The sequence below is a fragment of the Euleptes europaea genome, chromosome 1 (genome assembly GCF_029931775.1).
Source record: "Euleptes europaea isolate rEulEur1 chromosome 1, rEulEur1.hap1, whole genome shotgun sequence".
Taxonomy (NCBI): domain Eukaryota; kingdom Metazoa; phylum Chordata; class Lepidosauria; order Squamata; family Sphaerodactylidae; genus Euleptes; species Euleptes europaea.
In genome coordinates, this window is record NC_079312.1 from 27,981,992 (window position 1) to 28,009,866 (window position 27,875).

Below are 27,875 nucleotides of genomic sequence, written 5' to 3' on the forward strand. Positions count from 1 at the left end.
GCTGTAAAACAAAAAAAAAGCCATTTTGCGGCATTTTTTTTTCTTTCTTTTTTACCGGGCCCTTTCACCCCATAGGAAACAGCGAGGCTGTGCCTGCTGAAAAGCAGGCGCAGCACCGTTCCCGGCGCCAGCGTAACCGGACGCACCAGGATAGGGAGCTGCCTAACCGGCGGCTCCTCCCCCCAGCCTGCCCCCGGAGCGCCCCCTGCGCCGGTGCAGCCTCTCTACGCAGTGGCCTGCACCATGGAGAGGCCACACCGGCAAAGGGATGAAGTGCTCGGCCACGGTGCTCGGCCGCCGGCATAACCTGCCTCGCCACCAGTGTAAGTGCGTGTAATCGCATGATTACATGCACTTATGCTGGCGGTGAGTTCACGCCACCTCCTAAGAGGTTTCGCTTCGAAACCTCAGGAATGGGCTATTAGTTGCCTAGTCTGAAACATGAGATTTGAGTATAGTAGCACTTTAGAGACCAACAAGAGTGCCGGGTTATAAGCTTTGGAGAATCAAAACTCCCTTTGTCAGACACAAGTAGAATAGAAGTGGAGATCTGAGTCCTTTTATTCCAGTCTGTAGGTGGGAGGGATGTTGTAATGAATGCTTGTAAAGGATGCAAAGGTACAATGTATATTGTAATCAGCTTGATTAGAGCAGTGGCAAAATCAAGCTCCGTACAATATGCACTGTACCTTTACACCCTTTCTTTACAACACCTCTCAAACCTTCTGACTCAGATAAAAAGACTCCAAGATCTCCATTACTGCTCATGTCTGATGAGGGGAGCCTTGACTCTCCAAAGCTCAAACCTTGAAACTCTTGTTGATCTCTTAAGGTGCTCCTGGACTCTGAAGCTAGTTATAAAAAGAAAGCTGGTGCACCTTTATTTCCCCGGTGGAACTGGGGAAACAACCAAGAGTCTTAATGAGAGGGAGGTAGCCGTGATCAGAGCCATAACTAGCTAATGGTGCGTCTGCGGCAAGAATGTAAAATTGCGACCCCTGTACTTTCACCGCAGTTATTTTGGTTAAAAGGCACTTAAATAAATAAGAGTAATAGTAACACAACATTTATTTTAGTAATTATATACTTTTTCTACACCTCCCCCCGCCCCAGCTTTGTGCGCAAGAGTTATTCCAGCTCTGGCCATGATCATCAGCGGCTGCAGAAATGAATAGGGGGTCTCATGACACTTTTAAACACCGACCCATGTTTATTTTTGCACCAGCTTTAGTGGCCTGGGGCTGTAGCCCACTTCTACGGATGCACATAGAGGGTTTTGTGGCACTTTAAAGGCCAATGATGCGATCCTGTGCACACTTGCCCGGGTGTTAAGCCCCCATTGAACTACATGGAGATTACTTCTGAGTAACCCCACTAGGATCGGGATTGCTAAGATGCAGACTTATGTGTTCCTGGAGCAAGTATCACTGAGACTTTCAAATGAACACACACACACAGGGTTGGGCTGTAACTATCTTAATTTTGCAGCACACATTGATTGCTGGCAATGAGCCTATAGGTGAAAGAGTTTGGTAGCCACTGTTAACATGGCCGTGTGGTCTAAGCAGGGTTGCCAACCTCCAGGTACTAGATGGAGATCTCCTGCTATGGAGATCTCCTGCTATGACAACTGATCTCCAGCCGATAGAGATCAGTTCACCCGGAGAATATGGCCGCTTTGGCCATTGGACTCTATGGCACATAAGAACATAAGAAAGGCCCTGCTGGATCAGACCAAGGCCCACCAAGTCCAGCAGTCTGTTCACACAGTGGCCAACCAGGTGCCTCTAGGAAGCCACTAACAAGATGACTGCAGCAGCACCATCCTGCCTGTGTTCCACCGCACCCAATATAATAGGCATGCTCCTCTGAGACTAGAGAGAATAGGTATGCAGCATGACTAGTATCCATTCTAACTAATAGCCATGAATACCCCTCTCCTCCATGAATATGTCCACTCTCCTCTTAAAGCCCTCTATACAACAATATACAACAATATACAAAAATAAAGGCACTGAAGTCCCTTCCCTCCCCAAACCCCGCCCTCCTCAGGCTCCGCCCCAAAAACCTCCCACTGGTGGCGAAGAAGGACCTGGCAACCCTAGATCTAAGTCACCAGCCTCAACGTTTCACCTTCTTACTCTTGGGTATTCTGGTCTCCAAGTGGCAGCATGGGTTTGAATCCTATTGCTGGCACATCTTCTTGGAGATTTTTCTTGCATTGTTTTTAAAATTTCTCTGTAATTTTTTTAACTCCTTACATTCCAAAAAAACCCCGGCCTTGTGCTCTATGATCGCCAGATATGAGATGTATTTGTATCTTCTGATGCCCTGCTGGCTGTTTTGTGGGTTAGTTAGGTGAGGAAGGAAATCTTTGAGAGCAAATTGGCTGGGTTTTTTTTCCCCAGACAAGAAAGTAAGTATACTGACGCTACCCTTATGTGATGAGAGAAGGAGGCCTAATTCCCAGCGGGGTCGTGTGCAACTGTTACGGTGAGGCATAAAACACTCTTGTGGTGTTGAAAAGATAAACAGATTTATTATGGTACAATCCTTTGAAGAGGGAAAAACAGTTTGTAAACAGTGGCCTTCCTTTGCCAGGAACAATTATACAAAGGATAAGCACAGTGACAATTCACAAGAGCAGAAAAGTTTGCTAGCGGAACAAGAGCATATATAGGGCAAAAAAAAATAACATTCAAAGTGACAGAGAGCATATATTGTTGCATTGCTCAAGATAGCACCTCATTTTGTTCTGTGTAATGATGGATGGACTCAATAAGGGAAGCCACAGCCCTCAATTTGCAAGATCTGAGCAAGGCTGTCAAAGATAGGACATTTTGGAGGACTTTCATTCATAGGGTTGCCATGAGTCGGAAGCGACTTGACGGCACTTGACACACACAATGCTTCTTGGTTATAGTTTTTTTATTATTTATTTTAATAAACCCTCTTCCCCCTACCTCCAAGTTAACAGAAATAGTAAGTGGATTTACTTCCATGTAAATTGTTATTCCTCTCATACGGTTTTTTCCGGTCTGCACAATAGGCGCCACGCTGCCCTAAAATCTGCCCAGCACCCCCGGTTTCCCGGCACCTGCAATTAATGCCTTCCCTTATTCTATGTCCTTCTTCCCTTTTTTCTAACGGGCCTGGGACTGTTCTCAGAACCCAAAGCTAATAACTGGGAACAGCTACACAAACAATCATGCAGTGATGATGCTAGAGAAGGAAGTAACTGAAAAACTGGTCATTTATCCATGAGAGTTTTACCTGAGGTTCGTTGCTGGCTGGACCCACACCTTCCCGTTGGGAATCTATGCACCAGTAGTCTCCAAGCTCAAATCAAGTCCCGCCCCTTTAAATGCTGCCTTTGTAATGGGCTTACTTGTAGTGCCCCCCAACCCAAATCCCCCCCAACCCAATTGCCACATAAAAACATTTTAAAAACAACAACAACAACAACAATGGAGCAATCTGAAAGTGGGTGGAGAAATCCAACCCTCGGTTTTAAAAAGCCTTTCTTGTGCTCCGAGGAAGCAGGAAGTATTACAATCCCTGCCTCTGGACATGCTGCTTTGTAATCGGCTGTGAGCGAAACCAAGCTTGTGTGCCCCGCACTTTGCCTTATGCGCAGGGATTTCACCCGGGCTTTGCTTAGGGAAGATGGAAGAGTCGGGTTAACAGAGGAATGGCAAAACCCGGGCATTGCGAGGGCTGGCAGCAATGACATTTCTAATGGAAGGAAGACTCATGCAGAACTCCAAGTAACAACCAAATCAGACAGGGGGCGAACGTGAATCCAAGTACCCGTGCATAAATGACTACTGATCTGGTTTCCAGGCAGAGGAACTATCAGTAGCTTTAGATCCAGCAGGAATTTTCTAATGTTTTTATTGCCTAGCTGGAGAACTCAGTCATCCCCCTACACACACACACACATGCATGCTTCTTATCAAACGTATATAAAGTGTTCTTATCTGGAAAGCCCAGGTGTTTTTCTACTGGATCAACAAATGTAAGGTAGCCGCACCCTAAACCCCTGTATCTCTGTTTTGGGTTGCAATGAGACAATATTATATTTTCTGAAAGCGCTTTGGTAAGAATACTAGAAATTGTATTTTATCTTTTAAATTTAAGACACGATAAGAGATGACATGTATGCTTTTTAAATTTCTGATTTCATTGATATCTCTAGTGTTTTTGTATTGTTGTGATTCTTTATTTAATTGTTTCAAGAGTGATTAGAGTGCTTTTAAATAAAAACCTTAAAAGGCAACATTGAGTGATTATTGGCTGGGATTATTGGCTGGGATTTCACTTGCCACCTGGAATTTAAAAAATTCAATCAGAGAGCTAGTTACCTATCAGAAATGGATTATCATCTCAATACACCCTTGTGGTTTAGTAGTTAATGCTTTGCTTTGGAACAACAAGACTCTCAGTTTCCACATATGCTTGTTTTAAAATACATGTTTCACCCATGAGTGGGGTAATACTCTGTGTCATTGCCACTTGCTACATCAAACTGCCTGTGGCTTGCTTGCTTCCTCCTGTATGTAAAAGTTATCAGGCAATAATATCTTATTAATTATAAAGCACCTGCTTAAAACTCAATGCTTATGCATGAAAGGCTTGAAGGTTTAGCCATTGCTAGAACTGCAGATCTCCATCCTATGCACATTTACTCAGAAGTAGATCCCAATTAACAGTGTATATGGGTGGAAAGACATTGAGTTGAATTAAGGAATTTGAATAACTGCTGTGGGCATCTTACAATTTCCAAGAATACAACAAGCTATCTACACGGGGGCACGCGCACACACACATGCACACACACTGACCCTAAACAGTCCATGACTATTGAAGGACCGACTAATCCTGTACAAAAATACCCATCTCTTAGGATCTTCTGTGGATAGGGTTGCCAACCTCCAGGTGGTGGCGGGAGATCTCCTGCTACTACAACTGATCTCCAGCCGATAGAAATCAGTTCACCTGGAGAAAATGGCCGCTTTGGCCATTGGACTCTATGGCATTGAAGTCCCTCCCCTCCCCAAACCCCGCCCTCCTCAGTCATAGACTTTCACAATATGGTCCATTTAGTTCTCATCAAGACTGATTCTGACCAAGGTAACTATTGAGTTCTGCTCCCCTGAGTTTGATATCTCTTTGTTAAGACAAGACAACTTGTCTTGTCATGAAATGATTCGCAAAGTGAAGAAGAACATGAGAAACTACACTATGCCTCCACAATTGTGTTTATAGCTGGGGAGAGGCTACCAGGATGAGAGCCAGCATGGTGTAGTGGTTAAGGTGTCACACTAGGCTCTGAGAAACCCAGGTTCAAATCCCCACTGGGCGATGGAAACTTGCTGGGTGACCTGGGAGTAGTCACACACTCTCAGCCTCAACCCTGGCAAGTATTTGGATGAGAGACCTCCAAGTAGGCTTACCAGGTCCCTTCCTTCTTCGGTGGGAGGTTTTTGGAGTGGAGGGGGGGGTCGTTTTTGGAGGGGGGGCACTTCATCACTTCTAGTTTACACCCGGAAGGGCTTCATCACTTCTAGTTTACACCTGGAAGTGCTGCATTGCAAAGGGCCGGTTTCTACTCAAACTCCTAGTTTGAGTGGAAGTTTGAGTGGGAGTTTGAGTGGAAAACGGCTCCTTGTGATGTGTTTTACACCCAGAAGTGCCGCATCGCTACAGGCCTTTACCTCTCAAACTGGGAGTTTAAGTGGAAACTGGCCCTTTGCGATTCGGCGCTTCCGGATGTAAACCAGAAGTGATGTGTCGCCGCGTGCACGGGTTGTCCGCCGACCCTCGGCTGGTCAGCGGGCAGCCAGGTGGATTGGCGGGGGTTTGCCCACCACTACCTGGCACTTGGCAACCTTACCTCCAAGGAATACCAGGGGTACAATGCAGAGGCTTGGAGGTTGGCATCCCTGTCCATCTACCTCCCTTTCTAACTCCTCTTTCCCTACCAGTTTTCTGTAATTGGTTAATTTAGCTCAAAATAGTTGAAAGCTCGTAGTAGATTGGACAACTGATTATTCGCTTGGGGTGACATGAGAGTGGTTGGGGGGGGGGGTCAAAGTTTTAAATGTATAAAGACGAGAGAGAGAAAGAATTCAAATAAATACCAGCCCGGATAATATGGGTGTTTAAAATAAAGGCCAGCAGTAGGTCCGGCAGCTAATATGGTGTAGACTCATATCTATAGTGTTGCCAGGTCCCTCTTTGCCACTGGTGGGAGGTTTTTGGGGTGGAGCCTGAGGAGGGCAGGGTTTGGGGAAGGGAGGGACTTCAATGCCATACAGTCCAATTGCCAAAGGAGCCATTTTCTCCAGGAGAACTGATCCCTATTGGCTGGAGATCAGTTGTAATAGCAGGAGATCTCCAGCCGCCATCTGGAGGTTGGCAACCCTACGTATCTAGGAGACCTTTACCATACAGTTTGCTAGGTGACTGTGAGCCAGATAAACTCTCTCAGCCTAACCTACCATACAGGGCTGCTGTGAGGATAAAATAAGGAAGAGGAAGTAAACATGTACCCCGCTTTGAGCTCCATGGAGGAAGGGCGGGATAAAAAAAATCCTAATAAGGTCATGTGGCATCTTTATGGATAAGTGAGCTGATGCAAGCAACAGAGCCAGTTCCGAGAATTCTGATTCTTTGTAGATTACACAATAATGAATTGTAATGGAAGACTAGGACAGCAGGTATGTCCATGGTTTAGCCTCTTCCTTCCCTCTGCTATAAAAGCATGTGGTCAGCCTCGTTCTGCAAAGAACTCATTGCTGCCAGACTCCACTACCTGGGATCCTGAGGGTGAAGACATATGGGTATCTTCTGTAAGTAACACTGTGCCAAAGAAAGCAACCAGAGTCGATGATTGCCTTTAATTTTAGACATATGTTTCCACTATTCTGTTTCACCATGCTTGCTCTTCAGAAACTGCTGCATTTTTGAAGCTTTGGGCATTTGCTTTCTGGACTGTTTGTTTGTTTGTTTGTTTTTGCAAACAACCAGTCAGGCCTGTGAATTTTGTAAAACAATGGGCATGCTTCTGTCGTCAAGAAACGGCTAACTTCAGCCTGAAAGCTGTTTACAGGTTAATGACCTATTACAGAAGAGACACAATTTTTGTTTGAACATTTCCCCTTCCTTCCACTCTCTTTGTTGTCTTTCTTTGCACAAATTTTAGAATGTAAGCCCTAGGCAAGATGTGTCTTCTTGTATTATATGTGTGCTGTATAAAATACCATAACCATCATGACTTACAGGGAGTGAGTCTCAGCTAGGACTTAATTCCAGAGGGGTGGCCATGTTAGTCTATGGAAGAAAGAATAGCCAGGAGTCTTGGGGCACCTTGAAACACTACCAAGAGGATTCCAGCATAAGCTTTGGTGTGCTACAACTCACTTCTTCAGATTCATGTCACATGGGTCTTCTATGGGCAGACATATGCATATGAGTGCCCCCCAAAATATAGACAGCAGCCTCAAAGGTCCATGAAATACAGGATACACAGGGTGAAATGCAATTATTTAAAATTCAGATGTTATTAGGAAAAGAGCCACTCCCCAGTACCATTCCTATACAGAGACCATAGCCAAGAATCGTAAATTTGTCATAGTTTTAGGACTGCTAAACTAATTCACACCTGTAAGCCAGCGTAGTGTAGTGGTTAAGAGCAGTGGTTTGGAACGGTGGACTCTGATCTGGAGAACTGAGTTTGATTCCCCACTCCTCCACATGAGTGGCAGAAGCTAATCTGGTGAACTGGATTTGTTTCCCCACTCCTACACATGAAGCCAGCTGGGTGACCTTGGTCTAGTCACAGCTCTCTCAGCCCCCACCTACCTCACAGGATGTCGGTTGTGGGGAGGGGAAGGGAAGGTGATTGTAAGCCGGTTTAATTCTTCCTTAAGTGGGAGAGAAAGTTGGCATATAAAAACCAACTCTTCTTCTTCGACTGAGGAACCCTGGGAGGAAGGAGAAACTATTGAACTCTAGGTCAGCCCTGGAAATTCTTTGACATTCTCTATAATTGGTAGATGGCATTAATGGATATCTGTTTCATGTATTATTCTAATTAATGGAAGCCAGTTTTAACCAATGGGACTGAGAGGCACTCTTGTTGTTTGAGATAAGTTGGGTGTTGACTCATTACTGTAACTGGTTATGGCAAAGAACATACTAAAATTCTTTTGGCAATGAATGGTAACGTTGGTTTATTAAATGGTCGAATTTCCTTCAATCGAAAGATGCTTGCTATTGAACCAAAAATAAATCTTTAATTGGTGGACAGCCCTTGGCCATTTCCGCACCACTCACTTACAGCATATTATCCTCATGGTCGATTTGTGAGGGCTGGCTACGAATTCAGAATTTCTGTCTGCATGTCACCACTTTGTCCATCTTATACTTCCTTCCCAAGAACATTTTCCCCTGTCCACATCTTCTAGGAAAAGGATGATGTTCCTCAGAGGAGTGTCACGTCATTCGTGACATCGCGAATGCCCAAGACGCTCCCCCCTCCTCTTTCCCTCCCTTTTTATTACTTTTGTGCATGCACTCTAGCGTTGGAGCTATGGTACGCTATGACTGGCTGCCTTCTCACCGGGTTATTTTTGTTTTGTTTTTTCCCCGTCACTACTTTTTTGTGCTTCTTGTGCTTATACGCAATTTTGAGAATAGCTTTATTTGCACGGCAGGTAGAAAGCCCCTAACCATGACGTCCGTGCAGGCACATTCCCTCCCCCCACCCCTCCACAAACAATCACAGAGCCGCTGTCCTGGATTTTAAAAACCCCATCTGAAAATGTCTGAGCATCAATGTATCAAACCAAAGTCTGGCATTAATGCTAACCTTTGGCTGTGTGCTTAATTCAGCCTTTGCTCTGGGCAAAGGCTATGAGGAAGTTGTCTCAATGGGGAATTTGTACCTATGAGGAAGATATGTCTATGCTGAAGGTAAAGCTGCTCGTGCACAGTTCTCATACTATTCAATGAGGCTTGTCCAAAGAAACTTCCTGGTAAACTGTGGCTCAGGTTCATGTGTCAGGGCTGGTCTACTCAAGCTCCCCACCCCCCACCCTAAGCCTTCAGTGAATTGACCTACTTTGTTTGAGCGTCTTGCAAATCAGACAGCCCTTGTGCCTGTGAGCTAGGTGACACATCCCACATGGAGGAAGGGTGTGTGTTCCTTGCCTGTGAGGCAGCACAGTGTGCATAATCTTGTGTGATGCGGTGCTTTCCCTTTTTGAGAATCTGCTTTTGGCAGGAAACATTTGTGCAACCTTAGCATATAGCATATCTACACAACAGGCTGTGTAGGAGGAAATGTTAGATCAGATGCTAGATCAAATGCTAGATCAGAAAGGATGTTATCTTAGGAGATGTTAGTCATACTGCAGAGCATAAGAACATGGATTTGGTTCTAAAAACATATCACACTTCCCAGGAGGGAAAGAATGTGAATCTACTACAGACTAACACATTTATTGTGGTAGAACATTGAGAAGCCAGAATCCTCTTAATCAGATGCATAAAGTGTTGCAATCTGTTGACAGAGAGGTTCATGCACAAACCTTCAAACAGCAGTGTGTGTGTGTTGCCATATGTCACACCCGACTTAAGGAAACCCTGTAGGGTTTTCAAGGCAAGAGATATTCAGAGGTGGTTTGCCATTGCCTGCCTCTGTTTCATGCCCCTGGTGTTCTTTGCATGTCTCCCATCCAAATACTAGCCAGGGCCAACCCTGCTTAGCTTCTGAGATCTGACAAGATCAGGCTAGCCTGGGCCATCCAGGTCAGGACCATTGTTTAATATGTTATCTTTAATACTTGTCTTGTTTTAGATTTCTGAAATCCTAGTCCTATTACATTGTTTATTACGTCTCCTCATCCTGCTGATTGTACTGACACATTACATAGTCTGTCTGGAGTCTCAGTGAGAAAGGTGGATTCTAAATGACACAATAAATAAATAAATAAAATTTTAATTCATTTTATTTAACAAAATTTATGTCCCACCTTCCTGCCTTCACAAGGACCGCCAAAGCAGCTACAAATTAACAGCGCATTCCTCAGGCTCAGATCTAAGGACAAAAGCCCTTAGGAAGTCAGGAAGGCGCCACGCTAGCGTCCGGGGGCCCCACGCCGGCATCCGGGCAGCTAATGGCGGCGTTAGTGGCCTGAATGCCAGCGTGAAGGCCCGGATGCCAGTTGCGGGGTGCTGCAGTGGCAACACTGGCCCGGGATGCCGACAGGGCCTTCTGGTGGTGTCCGAACGCCACCAAAGGCCATGCCGGTGTCCCAGGAGGCGTTCCAAGGGTGTTATGGCATCCCGGGAGGCCTTCCCGGGGCCCTTTCTGCCCGGGAGAGCCCCTTGTTATTTTTGGCAAGATACGCCACCTTTTAGGTGAAACCTCCTTTGGAGGCAGCACAGCTGCATTGCCTCCTAAACCCGGTGCAGGCATTCCTCTCAGGAATGCACTGTAAAAGACACACAATAAAATCAAATTTTTAAAAACCATTAAAACCAACCAAATAAATAAATACATTTGAACACAAGTTGCCCACCCTTTCCTAGTCCAACAACCACTATGCAACATGTTATTGCGGTCTAGTCTGGATATAGCTAAGGAATGACTGGTTCTTCCTGTCCGGGACTGGGTGCAGCTGAAAATGCAGCCTTGGCTGGTAAAGCACGATCCTGGTTTCCAACATCACCTAAACATCCAGGAACTAAGGAGACAGGACGGGGAAAACTTTTAAAACAATAATGATTAACGATGACAGTCCTAAATTACAACAACCGGAACGAGCAACTTGCTTAAGGCCCTTGGCATGCTTTCACTAACTTTATTCAGTTATAACAGCAGCTGTGTTTGTGAATGCCTGACGAATTTTGCAACTCAGGTCTTTCCCAAGAAAAGCTGATGTTCTGATACTGTGTCTGCTTCCCTCGGAGCGGCAGCAAGCAAGGTCATTCTCTCAGGTCAAGGATGCCTGCCAGTCTTCTGCAGATATTATGAAGATGCTGTCTCACTGCCATCAGACTAATGGTTTCACCAGTCTCCAGGAAAGCTGTGCAACACTATGCTTAGAACATAAGAACATAAGAAAAGCCCTGCTGGATCAGACCCAGGCCCATCAAGTCCAGCAGTCTGTTCACACAGTGGCCAACCAGGTGCCTCCAGGAAGCCACAAACAAGACGACTGCAGCAGCACCATCCTTGCACATCCGTTCGCTGCAGTTGGATAATTTACTGTTGGGAAAGGCAACTTTGCCCCGGTTTGGCTTTAATTATTGCAGTGAAGGTAGAATGGCACCTGATGCCAGAGCATAGTGACATCTAAGGCCATATGTGCAAAACTGCAAATTCTTACATACAAACCTGCTGTGAGTGGGGAGGTCAGGAGTCAGACAGACAGAGCTGCTGGAGAGCCCTCCGCCGATGCCAGGTCTGATGCGACCTCTCCGAGGTTTATTACGCTAAGTGCGATGATTTGAATCTAATACGGCAAGAGGCTTGAATGTCCCATGAAAGAATTGAATACTATGCACAGACTCTTCTGAGATCAAATGACTGATGAAGCCTTTGGCAGAAACAGACTTCTAATGTGTATCCGGAATGACCGTCTCCTTCTTTGATCTCTTTTGGGTCTTTTTGATCCATTTTGGATCGTTGTTCAGCATCCACACTAACCTGGCCACCAGTATTCTTCATGTCTTGTTGGGTTTCTCTGTCTTATTTACCCCCATGTAGGGTTGGATTGTAATGTTTGTCTGCATGTTTGTTGAGACACTATATACATTCCTCTACCTTGTGGTATTTTGTGTATTTCATTATATATTGTTCCATTCTTTAGCCTGGTGTTGTTGTTTTCGTTCACACCTCTCCGAGACAGGCAGGCAGGTGGGGGAAGAGGAGGAGGAGTGGGAACCAATTCTGCTTTCCCCATCCCCATAAGTCCACCCCACCACGGCTACCTCTCCTCTGGGAGGGGGGAGACGGAGGTGGCAGCAGTGCAGGGAAGGAGGAACAAGAGCCTCTTCTGTTCGTCCGCTCTGCCACCAAGGCCACCGATACCAGCTACACCACTGATGCCTTTCTTCTGAAGCCGGTGGAAGGAATCCAGCACAGACCCTAGTCCCGACACTTCTCTTTTAAGAAATCAAGCTGCCCTCCTACTTCCTTTGAGCCAGCATGGCACGGTGGTTAAGAGTGGTGGACTCTAATCTGGAGAACCGGGTTTGATTCCCCACTCCTACACGTGGAGCCAGCTAGGTGACCTTGGGCTAGTCAGAGTTCTCTCTGAACTCTCTCAGCCCCACCTACCTTACAAGGTGTCTGTTGTGGGGAGAAGAAAGGAAAGAGATTTAAGGGTTTGGTTCTCTTTAAAAAGTAGAGAACGTGGGCATATAAAAACCAACTCTTCTTCTTTCTGAGACCACAGTTTATTCTAAACATTTAAAGAGTATAGTTTACAAGTTGGAACCTGCAAGGACTTGTGGGGCATTTCATTTCCCCTCCCCCACTATGTCCTCTTTCCCTTTCCTGAAAGCCCCCATAGCTTCTCATCTTTTCCTGCTTCCTTCTCTCCTTCCCACCCAATGGCCAACCTACTTTTGTCTTCAGCTTTCTCCCCCACCCCCTTCAGCATCCTCTACCTAGGAAAACTATGGTCCATGCAAGTCAGGTAGTACCAAGTCACCCAGTGAATTCTGACAAGCCTAGGATTGCCAATCTCCAGGTGGAACCTGGAGATCTTCAAAAATTTCAGTTGATCTCCAGACGACAATGATCTGTCCCCCTGGAGAAAATGGCTGCTTTGGAAGGTGGACTCTATGGCATTATATCTGGCTGAGGCCCCTCAGCTCCACAAATCCTGCCCTCCCCAGACTCCACCCACAAATCTCCAGGATTTTCCCAACCTGGAGCTGGCAATTCTAGCCATGCCTGGCCTGATGAGTCCTCCTTCAAAGGTCAAAACAACTCTGGAAAGGACCCTGCCCCCTGCCCCTGCCTTTTAGTTGCAGAAGCCAAGCTTGGAATGCTGTGATTGCCCAGCAATGGCCATGGAGGGAATCTATTTCTTAAAACTACAGGAGCTCCTTTTATCATTTTGGTTTTTTTTCAACCCCTAAGGGTTTGTTTGTTTAGATTTCATATTTTTCTGCAAATCTGGGGTGGTTTTCAGATTTGGAGAAACATCTGTCTTGCCCGGTCACAGCTCTAGTCACCAGATTTAAGTATCCTCATATCTGGCTGACTTTGCTATTAGAATAGGGTGGAGGCCCCGCAAGACTTGCAAGGTAGAATCTCATCTTCCTCCCCATTGCTAAGTCTGGTGGAGTTCTAGGCGCCACCACTCACGTTTGAGCCAAGCGGCAGCAGTGGCAGTGCCTGGAAGCCACTTAGAACCTGGAGATTAGAGCCCCTCCCAGCAGCCAACTCCGCAGCTGGTCCCACTGTAATGCCCAGATATAAGGGCTGGTATAAAATATTATGTACTCATATGCACACACATGGAAGCTTTGGGGAAGTTGGCATCTGGGAGCCATAAACCAACAAATCATGCTTTCTGTGACTGGTACAGCCTTTCACCAGTAGAAAGCTCTGAATTACCTTCATCCTTAGGAATGTGTTTTATACTTCCAAGATCACAAGACCTACTTCCAAGATCACTTGCTTAGAGATTCCTTCGGGCAATATCTATAGGCTATGTTAATTAGAGTGGAGTAGACTCCTAATGTGCACTGGTGCTTTTGTGCATCAATCTGCTTGTCAGTAGCCATGGGCCTGCCCCATGAGAATGCATAAATGATACTAAGCTTCCTTTGTTTCTCTGGTGAGTAACTCTGCATCTTATTTGTGGGTTATTTCACCCCAGGTCTGTGTTTAGCTAAATAAAGAACTGTTGCTTTTAACCTCCGCCTAGTTGTCTTTATTGGACTCTATAAGACAACCAGGCACTTCACCACAACCTCTCCCAGCAGCCACCACAGTAGCAGTCAGGCCCAGAACCTCTCCCAGTGGCCACCATCACAGTCAGGCCTGGAGTGGGTCCTGGCATCCTTTGCCACAACAGCCCAGGCCCAGATTGGCTCCTGGCATCTGCCATGGCTGGGCCCTGAGTGGCTCCATGTGGCAGCCACTGCCAGCTCTACCAGCTCTTAAAAAAATAATGTATTTTTTAACATTTCGGATTTTTTTGCAAACCTGGCCACTTTGGCAATTGGACTCTGTGGCATTGAAGTTAGGGCTGCCAGTGATAAGCCTGTCGTATTGTATCAATATTCAATCACAATAAAACAGTTGGAAGTTGAAGATTCAAAGCAGTTTGTTTATTGGCCAGTACACAAAAAGCCTGGTGAAAATTGCCTAAAGCGCAGAGCAATTTCCACACACATCAAAGGGTTGCAAGCATGGATACAGAATATTGTCGAAGGCTTTCACGGTCAGAGTTCATTGGTTCTTGTAGGTTATCCGGGCTGTGTAACCGTGGTCTTGGAATTTTCTTTCCTGACGTTTCCCCAGCAACTGTGGCAGGCATCTTCAGAGTAGTAACACTGAAGGACAGTGCCTGCCACAGTTGCTGGCGAAACGTCAGGAAAGAAAATTCCAAGACCACGGTTACACAGCCCGGATAACCTACAAGAACCATGGATATAGACTTTGATAATGGGTGGTTACAATAAACCCTTATAGACGTATAAGCAACTATTTGCATATCCAATAGAAAATGTTCTTCAAGGCGTTCCCTAATGGTTAATGAGGAAACACAAGTTTACATTCCAGGATGACACTTCTTGTCTTAAATCAAAGCTCCAGGCTTAATTAGGGAACCTCCCTGTACCAAGTGAGATCAGCTGGCTTGCAAACTGCTTGCTGGGTCAACGTGACCCAGTAGTAAATGTCTCTTGACCAAAGATTGCTACTTTACCCATCATGCATAGTGATTCTAGATCTGTACATAAGAATATATATGTGTGTGTGTGTGTGTTATGCTATGTGAATATGCATATACATAAAAGAATATATGTTTTCCCTTAAACTAAATTAATAAGGCACTACACCAGTTCCCTCTTTGCCACCGGCGAGAGGTTTTTTGGACAGAGCCTGAGGAGGGCGGGGTTTGGGGAGGGGAGGGACTTCGATGCAATAGTGTCCAATGGCCAAAGCGGCCATTTTCTCCAGGTGAACAGATCTCTGTCGGCTGGAGATCAGTTGTAATAGCAGGAGATCTCCAGCTAGTACCTGGAGGTTATATAGAGACTAGCGAGACGCCCTGTGGGTCGGCTGGTCAAGAATTGAGGTCTCTGTACCCTGTATTAAGCCACATTGACATGCTACCAGACTAATGCACAACTGATGAAGCAAAACGTTTTGCGAAACGAACACAGATCCGGAAGTGTCGTTTTGGACTTTGGAACTGATTTTGTGTACCTGGAATTGGATATTGGACTGCTTTGAATTTGGACTCTTTATTTGATTTCCTTTGGACTTTTTTCATTTGGACTTACCTTGAATTTGGACCCTTGAGTCGGAGGTACTTGGTGAATTAACCGAAGGTCCTGTATTATTATTTGTACTGAAAAGCAAGTATATATATATATTTTTTTTGATTGAGTCTGAATCAATGTGGGTGAAGTGAACCCATTATTGTTATATTATTGTTAATACAGCATTTATTTAATCACATTGTGTCTTATTGGTTGTTCAGGTCTCAATATCCCTTGCATTGTAAAAATATTAATTTAAATTGAGCTTGGGTGCTGCGTTTCTCTATATAACTTGTGTTTGATCAGCACACGTAACAATTGTTTAGTACCTGAAGGTTGGCAACCCTAATTGAAGTCCCTCCCCACCCCAAACCCCACCCTCCTCAGGCTCTGCTCCAAAAACCTCCCGCTGGTGACAAACAGGGACCTGGCAACCCTAGTGCCAACAGGCCTAGAGAAAAATGGAAGTAAATAACATCCTATTAAGGTTCTGTTAAAGGTGCAGGACATTTTTCCAGGTTGTTGACAGAAATACTCCAGTAGGACAAGAAGGCAAGACACTTCACCTGCCGTCCCTCCCTCCCAAAAACATACTGATATTCAACACAGGGTTGCCAACTCCAGCCTGGGAAAATCTTGGAGATTTGGGGGCAGAGACTGAGAATTTGGGGAGGGATTATACCTTGAATCTATGGTATATCATACTGTATGACCTTTGAACTTGCAATTTACGTCAGGAGAACTTTGTAGTCTGGAAATCAGTCGAAATTATGCGAGAACTCCAGACCCCACCTGGAGGCTGGCAAATCTAATTCAAAGGTACTCTGCCTGTGAATGTGGAAGTTCCATTCAGCCCTCATGGCCAGTAGGAACTGATAGACCTATTCCCCATGCATACATCTAATCCCCCGTTTTAAAGCCGATTGGGGCAATGGCCATCATAGCAGCCAATTCCATCAACTATATGTTGCATGAAGAGGCTTTGCTGTTATAGTTCTTTTTAATGCTGAACTGAGTTTGGAGAACAGGAATCCTCAGGATGTGGGCAAAGAAGAAAATATAGACGTAAAATGTATTTCTTGGTGTTTTTATTTTTGTATTTGTCCATTTGTCACACAGTGTTCTCATGGTGGTTCTTTGCCACACTTCTAAGTTGCAGCGGCCAAGAAAGCCCACTGGCAAAATGCTTCAAGGATCCAGATTATGACCAATGCCTAGATATAGCCAGGAATGGGCTGAAGAAACCAACACAGCGGAAACATGTGCTGATTGTGGGCGCAGGGATGGCGGGACTCAGCGCAGCCTATGTACTCGCAGAGGCAGGGCATAAGGTAAGGCCCTGACTGAACTTGTGGCCTCAAGGAAAAATAACAACAGCCATAGGAATGATTATTATGTTACTGGTACTCCCTGAATCCGTGCTGTTGTGCGTTGAGTCACCTGGAATTGGTAGGGTTGCCAACCTCCAGGTACTAGCTGGTGATCTCTCTCTTTTACAACTGATCTCCAGCTGATAGAGATGAGTACGCATGGAGAAAATGGCCGCTTTGGCAATTGGACTCTATGGCATTGAAGTCTCTCGCTTCCCCAAACCCCACCCTCCTCAGGCTCTGCCCCAAAAACCTCCCGCCAGTGATGAAGAGGGACCTGGAAACCCTAGGTATTGGCAAGCCTAGGAACACACGTATCAGGAGACCCTGCCTTGGGGGCTCTATTTGGGTGGAAAGGCAGCAAATAAATGTTTAAATAAATGAATAAATCATGGGTAAGCCCCCTCTCTGTAACATCTGATTGAACAAATGTAGAGAAGTGAGTTGGAAAGAGTATGGCTAGTTCTTGCTGAGACATGAATCCTATATCTGGGCTGTATTGCTTCATAGTGCAGAAGGAGGATGACTGAATACTCTTGCATCTGAAAAGTTCCTCACAGGAAGAAAAGCAGCATGTAGGGGAGACCTTCCTCCCTGTCATCTAGTTTTTCTGTGTGCAGGAGTTTGTGTTGTGTGGAGGAGTTTTCAGTCACTGCTGACTTGGTACAGCCCAATCACAGGTTTACCACTTCATCTGCTGTGCCTGTTTGTGAGAGGCAGGCCCAAGAGTAGGGTTGCCAACTCTGGATTGGGAAATACCTGGAGATTTTTTGGGGGGTGGAGCCTGGGGAGGGTGGGGTTTGGGGAGGGGAGGGACTTCAATGCCATAGAGTCCAATAGCTCAAGTGGCCATTTTCTCCAGGTAAACTGATCTCTATCGGCTGGAGATCAGTTATAATAGCAGGAGCGGGACTGTGGCTCAGTGGTAGAGCCTCTGCTTGGCAGGCAGAGGGTCCCAGGTTCAATCCCCGGCATCTCCAATTAAAGGTACTAGGAAAGACCTCTGCCTAGTCAATGCTGACTTTGATGGATAAAGGGTCTGATTCAGTATAAGGCAGCTTCATATGTTCATGTGTTCATGTGAGATCTCCAGCTATTACCTGGAGGTTGGCAACCCTACCTAGAGATCAATTCTAATCGCGAGAGATCTCCAGGTGCGACCTGGAGGCTGGAAAACCTACCTACGAGTGAGGAAAGGACCAGGGATGAGAGCTGAAGATGTCACGCGAGAGCCTCCGTCCCTCAGAAATAAGCCTGAGAGAGAGAAGAACCATTGCAGCCAACAATGTTGTCAGCCAGAAGCCATTAATCAGTTTAAGGAGACAGCCTGCCCTTCCCACCTGTCTCCAGATGATGGAAATGCATCCAAATGTGAAAGTCATCAAGGTAGTAAACGCTTTGTTCTTTGTTTTCAGGTAACAGTTCTTGAAGCCAGCAAGAATGTGGGAGGAAGAGCTCAGACCTATAGAAATCGCAAGGAAGGCTGGTATGCAAATCTGGGGCCTATGCGTTTGGCTAAGGAGAACAAGTAAGTCATGAACTAACCACGCTCCTTATCTGATAAACTAACAGCCACTACCCTTCTCTTGCTCTGATTCTATAGCTCTTTCTTTTACTGCTTGCCAAACCTAGAATCATAGAGTTGGAAGGGACCACCAGGGCCATCAAGTCCAACCCCCTGCACAATGCAGGAAATTCACAACTACCTCCCCACTCCACACCCTTAGTGACCAGAAGATGGCCAAGATGCCCTCCCTCTCATCATCTGCCCAAGGTCACAGAATCAGCATTGCTGACAGATGGCCATCTAACCTCTTCTTAAAAACCTCCAGGGAAGGAGAGCTTACCACCTCCCGAGGAAGCCTGGTCCACTGAGGAACCGCTCTAACTGTCAGAAAATTCTTCCTAATGTCTAGACGGAAACTCTTTTGATTTAATTTCAACCCGTTGGTTCTGGTCCGACCTTCTGGAGCAACAGAAAACAACTCGGCACCCTCCTCTATATGACAGCCCTTCAAGTACTTGAACATGGTTATCATATCCCCTCTCAGTCTTCTCCTCTTCAGGCTAAACATACCCAGCTCCTTCAACCTTTCCCCATAGGATTTGGTCTCCAGACCCCTCACCATCTGTGTTGCTCTTCTCTGGACAAGTTCCAGCTTGTCTACATCTTTCTTAAATTGTGGTGCCCAAAACTGAACACAGTACTCTAATTGAAGTCTAACCAGAGCAGAGTAAAGCGATACCATCACGTCGCATGATCTGGACACTATACTTCTGTTGATGCAGCCCAAGACTGCGTTTGCTTTTTTAGTTACAACATCACACTGCTGACTCATGTTCAGTGTTTGGTCTACTAAGACCCCAAGATCCTTTTCACACACACTACTGCTCAAACAAGTCTCCCCCATCCTATAATTATGCATTTGATTGTTCCTACCTAAATGCAGAACTTTACAACCTGAGCAGAAGAGATCTGTTCTCTTGGCAGTGATCTGGACTATGCACAAGGGTGGGGCCTGGAGATCTCCCGGAATTACAAATGATCTCCAGACTACAGAGATCAGCTCCCTTGGAGAAAATGGCTGCTTTGGAAGGTGGAGTCCACGACATCATACCCTGTGGAAGTCCCCTCCCCTCCCCAAATCCTGCTTTCCACAGGCTCCACCCTCCAAATCTCCAGGAATTTCACAACCCAGAGTTGGCAACCCTAGCTATGCACTTTGAAGGAAGGACTAAAACAGCACATTCCAGGGAGAAAGGGACTAAAAGTTAAGACCGGCCGCGGTGCCTGTGTGTTCAGGAGCCGGGGAGAAGATGGGCTTTGCTGAAGGAGTCACTGGTGTGTGTTGGGGCAGGGGGGAGGTAGGGCTTCCAGGTCCCTCGCTTTGACAGACTCCGGTTTTGGGACTTGTTCTCAGGACAGAAGTTTGAACTCTCAGGGCCACCAGCTAGCCCACAGATCGGATGGCTTCTTTTAAGATTTCTGTGCATGCCTGCTTGTGGAAACTCCGCAGAAATAGATTGGAGATGGGAGCCAATAATCTGCCATTAAAACTCCACTGGCCATCTTGGCTATCGCTACCCTCAGCAATTCAGGGGTGGTCTCTGCAGGGCAAGGCTGGGTGGCGTTTCTGCCATAGCAGCATGGATGGAAACTGAGCTCCACGCCTTCCTAGGCTGCAACACAGAGGAAAACTGAGTGATGCAGAGGTGGAACCAGGAGCACACTGGGAAATGAAAGTGGCTCTGCAGCAATTTGATATAGCAGAAGATTAAACCTAGTTTCTTTCTCTGCTGATTTAAAGGTAAAAAGATAAAGTCCCCTGTGCAAGCACCGGGTCATTCCTGACCCATGGGGTGACATCACATCCTGACGTTTACTAGGCAGACTTTGTTTACGGGGTGGTTTGCCAGTGCCTTCCCCAGTCATCTTCCCCTTACCCCCAGCAAGCTGGGTACTCATTTGACTGACCTTGGATGGATGGAAGGCTGAGTTGACTTCGAGCCGGCTACCTGAAACCAACTTCCTTTGGGATCGAACTTAGGTCGTGAGCAGAGCTTGGACTGCAGTACTGCAGCTTACCACTTTGCGCCATGGGGCTCTTCTGCTGATTTAAGCATCTTTTTAACTCGATAAAATTAGGTGTGATATTCAATCAACCACTGAGGGAGCAAAGCACATGTGGAACTTTTAAAAACACACCGACAGAACAGGAACTTGGAGACAAAGGGCGAAAACGCATGGTCACTTTAGCCTCCTTTATTCCCTGTTTCAGCCAGGAATCAGCCAGGATCGAATGCACGTTCGGCGAAACGCATGCGTTTGATCCTGGCTGAATCCTGGCTGAAACAGAATAAAGGAGGCTAAAGCGACCATGCATAATCAACCAAAGAAAAAGAGAATGCAGGAAAAGCCCTAAGGCTTGGGAGACCATCCTCACTTAGCCCTGATGGTTCTTAGGTCAACCAGACATGCTCTGTCAGTGTTGTTGTGAAAGAAGAGGAGAATCGTATATGCCATCCTGACTTCTCTAGAGGGGCAGGATGCATCTGAAGAAGTGAGCTGTTACTCAAGAAAGCTCATGCTAGAATAAATATTGCTAGTCTTTCAAGTACCCCTGGACTCTTTTCTTTTGCTACAATAGACTACTATGGCTACTTATCTGGAATATACAAAGATGAAACCTGTGGTTTACTCTGTGGTGGCTCTAGGCCAGTAAAATGCCAGAATATTAATCTTTATTTAGATACACATACTCCACTTTTCTCCCAAATGGGAATCAAAGTGGCTTACGACATCATTCGCCCCTCCTCCATTTTATCCTTCAAATAACAAGCCTGTGAGATAGATTAGATTTATAAAGTAGGGTTTCCAATTCTGGCTTGGGAAATTTCTTGGGTTGCCAGCTCCAGGTTTAGAAATACCTGGAGATTTTGGGGGTGGAACCCGACTAGGGTGGGGTTTGGAGAAGGGAGGGACTTAAATGGGGTATAATGCCATAAAGTCCACCTTCCGAAGTGGCCATTTTCTCCAGGTGAACTGACCTCTGTTGCCTGGAGGTCAGTTGCAATAGCAGATCTCTAGCTACCAGCTTGAGGTTGGCAACCCTAGAAATTTCTGAAGATTTGGGGGTGGAGTCTGGGAAGGGTGGAGTTTGGGGAGGGGAATGGACTCAGTGGGACTATGATTCCATAGAGTTCACCCTCCAAAGATGCCATGTCCTCCAGAAGGACTGATTGCTACAGTTTGGAGATCACTTGCCATTCCAGAACTCCAGGCCCTACCTAGAAGTCGGCAACTATAACTAAAAACCAGCTGGAACACTTTAAAACTAGGCCAGGCAGTCAAAAACTGTTTGTCTATCCCAACCTTCCTCTGAAAAACTCACACTGGCATACATGGAAATATTTCATCCTATGCCCTCCACAGAATAGACTTGACAATCAGTCTGTAAAGCAGTACAAATCACCCAGGTATGTTTAGGAATTGTGCATAGATTTACCTCCATTCTTACAAGGAGCTCAAAGCCACACTAATTCCCTTTACGGTGCCATCCTAAGTAGAGTTAAACCCTTCTAAGTTGGCATAACTCGGCTTAGGATGGCACTGTTCGCTTCTCAGCAGCCGATGGGGTAGGTTAGACTAAGAGATGATGACTGACCTAAGCCTTCTGGCATAGTGGGGATTTTAACTCAGGGTTTCCCAGTCTAGCTACCACACCATGCTAGTTCTCAGTCAGCCCAATAGACTTTTTCAGCCCATTCCTGAAGGGGAGACCGAATGCCCATAGGAGCTGGCATGATCCATACACTGGCATTGGTGCCACTTGCGCCATGAAAACAGGCATGGATGCTGGCATAGGGTGACTTACACCGTCCCCCCCTGGACCCCAGCAGCAGTTCAGCACTCGGACGCTGGCGCAGCCTCCCTCCAATGTTTCCCTGGCATATAGGGTTGCCAACCTCCAGGTACTAACTGGAGATCTCCACTATTACAACTGATCTCCAGTTGATAAAGATCAGTTCCCCTGGAGAAAATGCCCGCTTTGGCCATTGGACTCTATGGCATTGAAGTCCCTCCCCTCCCCAAAACCCTCCTCAGGCTCCACCCCCAAAACCTCCTGCCGGTGGCAAAGAGGGACCTGGCAACCCTACTGGCATATCTCCCCACACCAGCGTACTGGGATACATTCCCGGGGCCTTCCTGGGGGCGGAGCTGCTTTTAGGCAGCTTCCTAACCCCTTTCGCCTCAGGAACGCCCCCTCTGCGGTGTTGCTACGCCAGCTATTTTGCTAGCATAGCCTCGCTAAAGGCAATGAGGCTATTTTGCACTTTGTTGAACGAGCTTTTTTCTCATTTTTTCTGGCCGGGAAGCCCCCTTCAGTAATGGGCAGTTTGTTTCATTTTGCAAAGACTTTCCAGTCCCAGTGTGATTTGACTCGCACAGGGTCCCCAACTTTTTGAACCTGTGGGCACCTTTGGCATTCTGACAAAACGGCTGCCACGGCTTACCATCAGTCACACAGTGAAGACCCGTGTGCTGTGCTGGCAGCTGTTGCCAAATCAATGTTTTTAAAAATCCACAGAGCCAATCAAATCTCCAATAGTCAATCAGAAGGGACCCCCCCCCCCGCCCCTCGCCAGCCACACCCACTTTCTAAAAATATTTCTCATGCACCAGGAACGGCTGGGAAAACCTGGATGAACACTTCCAATATCAAATTAAACAGTTTCCACTTGCGTGGCCTGTGCTTGCACTATCTGGGCGAGAAAGTGGTAGAGCAACTTATCGCGAGTTCAGCGGATTTAATCAGATGCTCCAAGAAACTCCACCAGACGGTAGCTTCTACAAAAGTGCTCTTTTATTCACAGTGCAGTTCATATGCTCTATATACAATTCAGCAGAGCCTCCGGTTTAGTCAGTATATCCACCCCAACACTGAGCACTAGAGGCCATGCCACTTATATACATATCTCATGCATAGATAATTGCCTGGCCACCTGCAGTATTGCATCATACTACCCTTTCCATCCAGTTCTCTCCAGTCCACTCTGCTGGGGCAAGTCATTACTACACATTGCATCAGCTAGATTGAATGGATCTATTCTCTCACTGACAGCTCCTTCTCAGCTGTCCTGTCAAAATAATACAGCATGCTTGCATATTCTTGACACAACTATCTCTCATCTGCCTCATGATCCTGTCACTTATATATAACTGTACAATTTGGTACCAAATGCTTAGGGTTTTGTGTCGCCCTAAACTTTTGTCTTCGGTCCATGGTTTCCTCCTCTCCCCTCTCAGAATTGTCCATGAATATGTAAAGAAATTTGGCCTGAAGCTGTCCAAATTCGTTCAGAATGAACCAAATACCTGGTATTTTGTTAACAACATCCGAAAGAGAGCCCGGGAAGTCAAAGAGAAGCCCAGCATCTTGGGATATCATCTGAAGCCCGAAGAAGAAGGCAAATCTGTTACGAAGTTATTTCATGATGCCCTCAAAAAGGTCTGGATCGTGTTTTTTTAATTGTGTAAAAAACTGTCAATAAAATGTGTGTGTGTGTGAAGTGCCGAGAAAGTCGCAGCCGACTTATGGCGACCCCTTTTGGGGTTTTCACGGCTAGAGACTAACAGAGGTGGTTTGCCAGTCCCTTTCTCTGCATAGCAACCCTGGTATTCCTTGGTGGTCTCCCATCCAAATACTAACCAGGGCTGACCCCTGCTTAAGCTTCTGAGATCTGACGAGATCAGGCTAGCCAGGGCCATCCAGGTCAGGGTGTCAATAAAATAGATAAATAATAAAGTATTCCAAGTAGTTCTTATAAATATACATATGTTTACAATATCCACAATATGAAGAACCCATACCTCTTCACTCCTTACATTACTTTTTCTATTGATCCTGACTTTTTCTTGGTGTTCATCCCAGGTTATAGAAGATGTACAGAGGACGAACTGCAGTTACTTGCTTCAAAACTATGACTCCTATTCAACCAAGGTAAAGGAAGTTTCCCTAGAACAACAGTTCCCTAAAGCACCCCTCGCTTCTTTGCCTACAAAGTTTCTGGCCTAAGTTTAACACTGGCTAAAGCTAATAATGATTGAGTTTGTTCTAGGAGCAACATAATCTTTTTTTTTTTCACTTGCCATTCCCTCAGTGATCTCTCCTTCTTCCCCCATTTTATCTCTTCCTTTTATCTTTTGTACTTACTTTAAGCTCTGGTTTAAACCTGTTTTAATGATGTATTTGTGTGTTGGTTTAATGGCTTTTTAGATGAGAGTTTAATTTGTATGTTTGAATGTGTGAGCCACCTTGGTGGCCCTACGGGGGCAGAAAGGCTGGGTAAAAATCCTGTTAATGATGATAATAATTTTGGAAGCAGTTGAGAGCCAGTTAAAGAGGAAAGCAATGGAAAAAGATGTGGGAATTGCCTTGTTGAAGCGCCTGAGCTCTTATGGAATCCTTAAGGGGGTAGATGTTGGCAGTTTGAGATTTCCAAATTGTTCCCATTTCCTACAGTCGCCTCTTAAGCTCCTAGTTGTTGGATAATAAATTTGGTGGTCACTTAGCAAAATCAATGGCACAATTAGGTACCCGCACCTCTGCATATATAGCACATACTGCTTGGTTAAATCTCATATGAAAAATGACCCTGGGACCATTCTGCTCATCAGACCTGGAACTCTTTTCTCCCTTAACAGCAATATTTAGTCGAGGTAGCAAACATGAGCCGTGGCGCTGTCCAGATGATTGGGGACTTGCTAAACCATGGTGCTGGCTATTACCAGTCCTTCATTGAGAGCTTGAAAGGGCAAGTCTTCTCTTTCTCAAAGGGGTAAGCAAATGTGCCTTGATGGTGAAACTGGGAAATATGTACTCTATCTGAGAGGAAATGTAGTCATTTGGAATCCGAGTGCAATTGCCAGTGTTACAATTATGTGGCACATGTCCAAAGAACCCACAGTAAAGCCAATAAGAATCCATTGACCAAGGACATATTTACCACCGAGATTTATTTATTTATTTAGTTTCAATGTTTGTAGGCCCATCTTTCTACTCCCCCAAATGGGACTCAAGGTACAAAGAGAAAAAACGACTAAACAGTGACACACAACCCTGAATTTATGGTTCCAAACTGAAAGTCTTCACCTGTTAAGAGGGATCATGATATGGATAGGACAGGGGATGGGAAACTGCTTTGCCTTCATATCTCTATGAAGCTGTGTACTTTTTGCCTGGCACTGATTAAAACCCGCATTGGGCACCATTCAATTTGGGATCAGTCCACAGCACTGGATTCCCGCTGACTTGTGTCTCTCCACTTTCCTAATTTTACATTATCTACGCTACAGACAGAAATGCATAGCAGGAGGGGCAGCCGCTAGTATGCTGGACTTGGAGGAAGTTAGGAAAAAAACAGCACACAAGCTCAATATTTACACAATAGTCTTATTTTTGAATAAATTTTTCCATATAAATACTCTCTATATTTTTTACCTTAACCATTCAAATACAACAAGTGCTTTTTAAATAATTTTTCAAACTATGGAATTGTCCGTGGCACAAAAGAGACCGAGATATTCCAGTTCCAAAGCAAGTTGGTAAGTAAAAGTTCAAAAAGGACGCTGGAGGCAAGAGCGGTCACGTCAATGAAGCTTCAAACGGCGTCCTAAGAGTGCCCAAAGGCTACTAATACTCTTCACCTTCAAATGAGGCGAAGGCACTCTTAGGACGCCGTTTGAAGCTTCATTGACGTGACCGCTCTTGCCTCCAGCGTCCTTTTTGAACTTTTACTTACCAACTTGCTTTGGAACTGGAATATCTCTTTCGTGCCACGGACAATTCCACAGTTTGAAAAAGTATTTAAAAAGCACTTGTATTTTAATGGTTAAGGTAAAAAATATAGAGAGTTTTATATGGAAAAATTTATTCAAAAAATAAGACTATTGTGTAAATATTGAGCTTGTGTGCTGTTTTTTTCCTAACTACTTGTATTACAGCACTTGGTTTGTTTGGACTTGGAGGAAGGACAACTTAAACATGTGGCTGATATTTTCTTGTGCCTGTAGTGATGGGTGTGGTTTTACCCCAGCTGAAGTTCCATACATTTATTAAAATACAACGAAGTAGAACCAGTAAAAAAGCAGCACATGTGCAACTTGTGCAACCTGAGTGAATAGCCCTGTTTTTATTTCGCAGCTAAAAACAAGATGGGGGGGAGGAGTTATAACAGTTAAACTGATATAGTAGCACTGTAATATAGGGCTACCCAGCCTGTTATCCTCAGGAAGTCATACTGAACCCCAGACCAAATCTCCACTGCATTGGATACAAACCAGCCCTAAGAGCAAAAAACAGACAAACAAAAAACGCGCAGTATAAAAAAAATGTCCTTCAATACTTAGATATTCAGGAGATTCTGAGAGAAACAGAGGTTATATTTTCCATAAAGTCTGTAAAGAAGTGATTGTTTTTCCTGTGGCAGACTTATCTGAGTTAGAGGACTGCCTACTCTCCCACAGCAGAGGCCTACTGTTTCAAGAACAGTTTCTGCTCCCAAGGTGGTGAAGAGGTCTTGCTTCTAGTGTACTAGTGGGGAAAATATTGTGAAGAGGGCCCTCTGTCTCTCTATTTCCAACCCATTTATTCGCGTTTGCTTTTGTCTTGCAGCCATGATGAACTACTAGGAGGCATTGATCTACTGCCAAGAGCCATTTACAAAACCATTTCAGATCGGGTGCTCTTGAATGCCAGAGTGGTCAGGATTAAACAAAGGAAAGGTGCTGTTACTGCATTTTATAAAACACTTGACCAATCATTGTCAAGTGTGACAGCTGACTACGCCATTCTTACCCCTACAACAAGGGCCACCAGACGCATCTATTTTGAACCGCCCCTCTCAGCTAGCAAATGGGATGCCTTGCGATCCGTCTACTACAGGAGCGCCACCAAGGTCTTCCTTGGTTGCTCCAAGAAGTTCTGGGAAGCTGATGGCATTCACGGTGGGTCGTCCGTCACCGATCGTCCATCCCGATTCATCACCTACATGGCCACTAATTTCTCCAGTGGCTTTGGGGTTCTCTTGGCTTCCTACGTCATAAGCGATGATTCCACTTTTTTCCTGTCTCTCAGCCAAGAAGACATCATTAACATCGTCCTGGATGACCTGTCAGTCATCCATCAGATGCCTAAAGAAGAGATACGACGTATCTGTAGGTCCTCAGTGATTAAACGATGGGACCTGGATGAGTACGCCATGTGTGGCTACACTCGGTTCACTCCCTACCAGTTTACGGAATATGTTCAACCTCTTCAGCAGCCAGAAGGTAGACTCTATTTCGCTGGGGAGCACACAACGGTGCTCCATGGTTGGATCGATAGCGCAATGGCGACAGGAATGCGAGCGGCAAGAGCGATCAATCTCTTGTGAGGGAAGCATTCCCAGATCAAACCAACTGAAAAGAAAAGAACTATATTGTGA

The 27,875-nt window shown here is 45.5% G+C and overlaps 1 protein-coding gene across 1 annotated transcript; it reads left to right on the plus strand.

The window, feature by feature from the left end:
• Positions 1-268: 268 nt before the first annotated feature.
• LOC130474445 (L-amino-acid oxidase-like) lies at positions 269-27,875 on the plus strand. The gene is given in 7 exon segments (XM_056846062.1): positions 269-323; positions 16,639-16,850; positions 18,305-18,417; positions 23,698-23,899; positions 24,323-24,391; positions 25,096-25,229; positions 27,065-27,875. Coding segments are annotated over 7 exon segments (1,596 nt in total).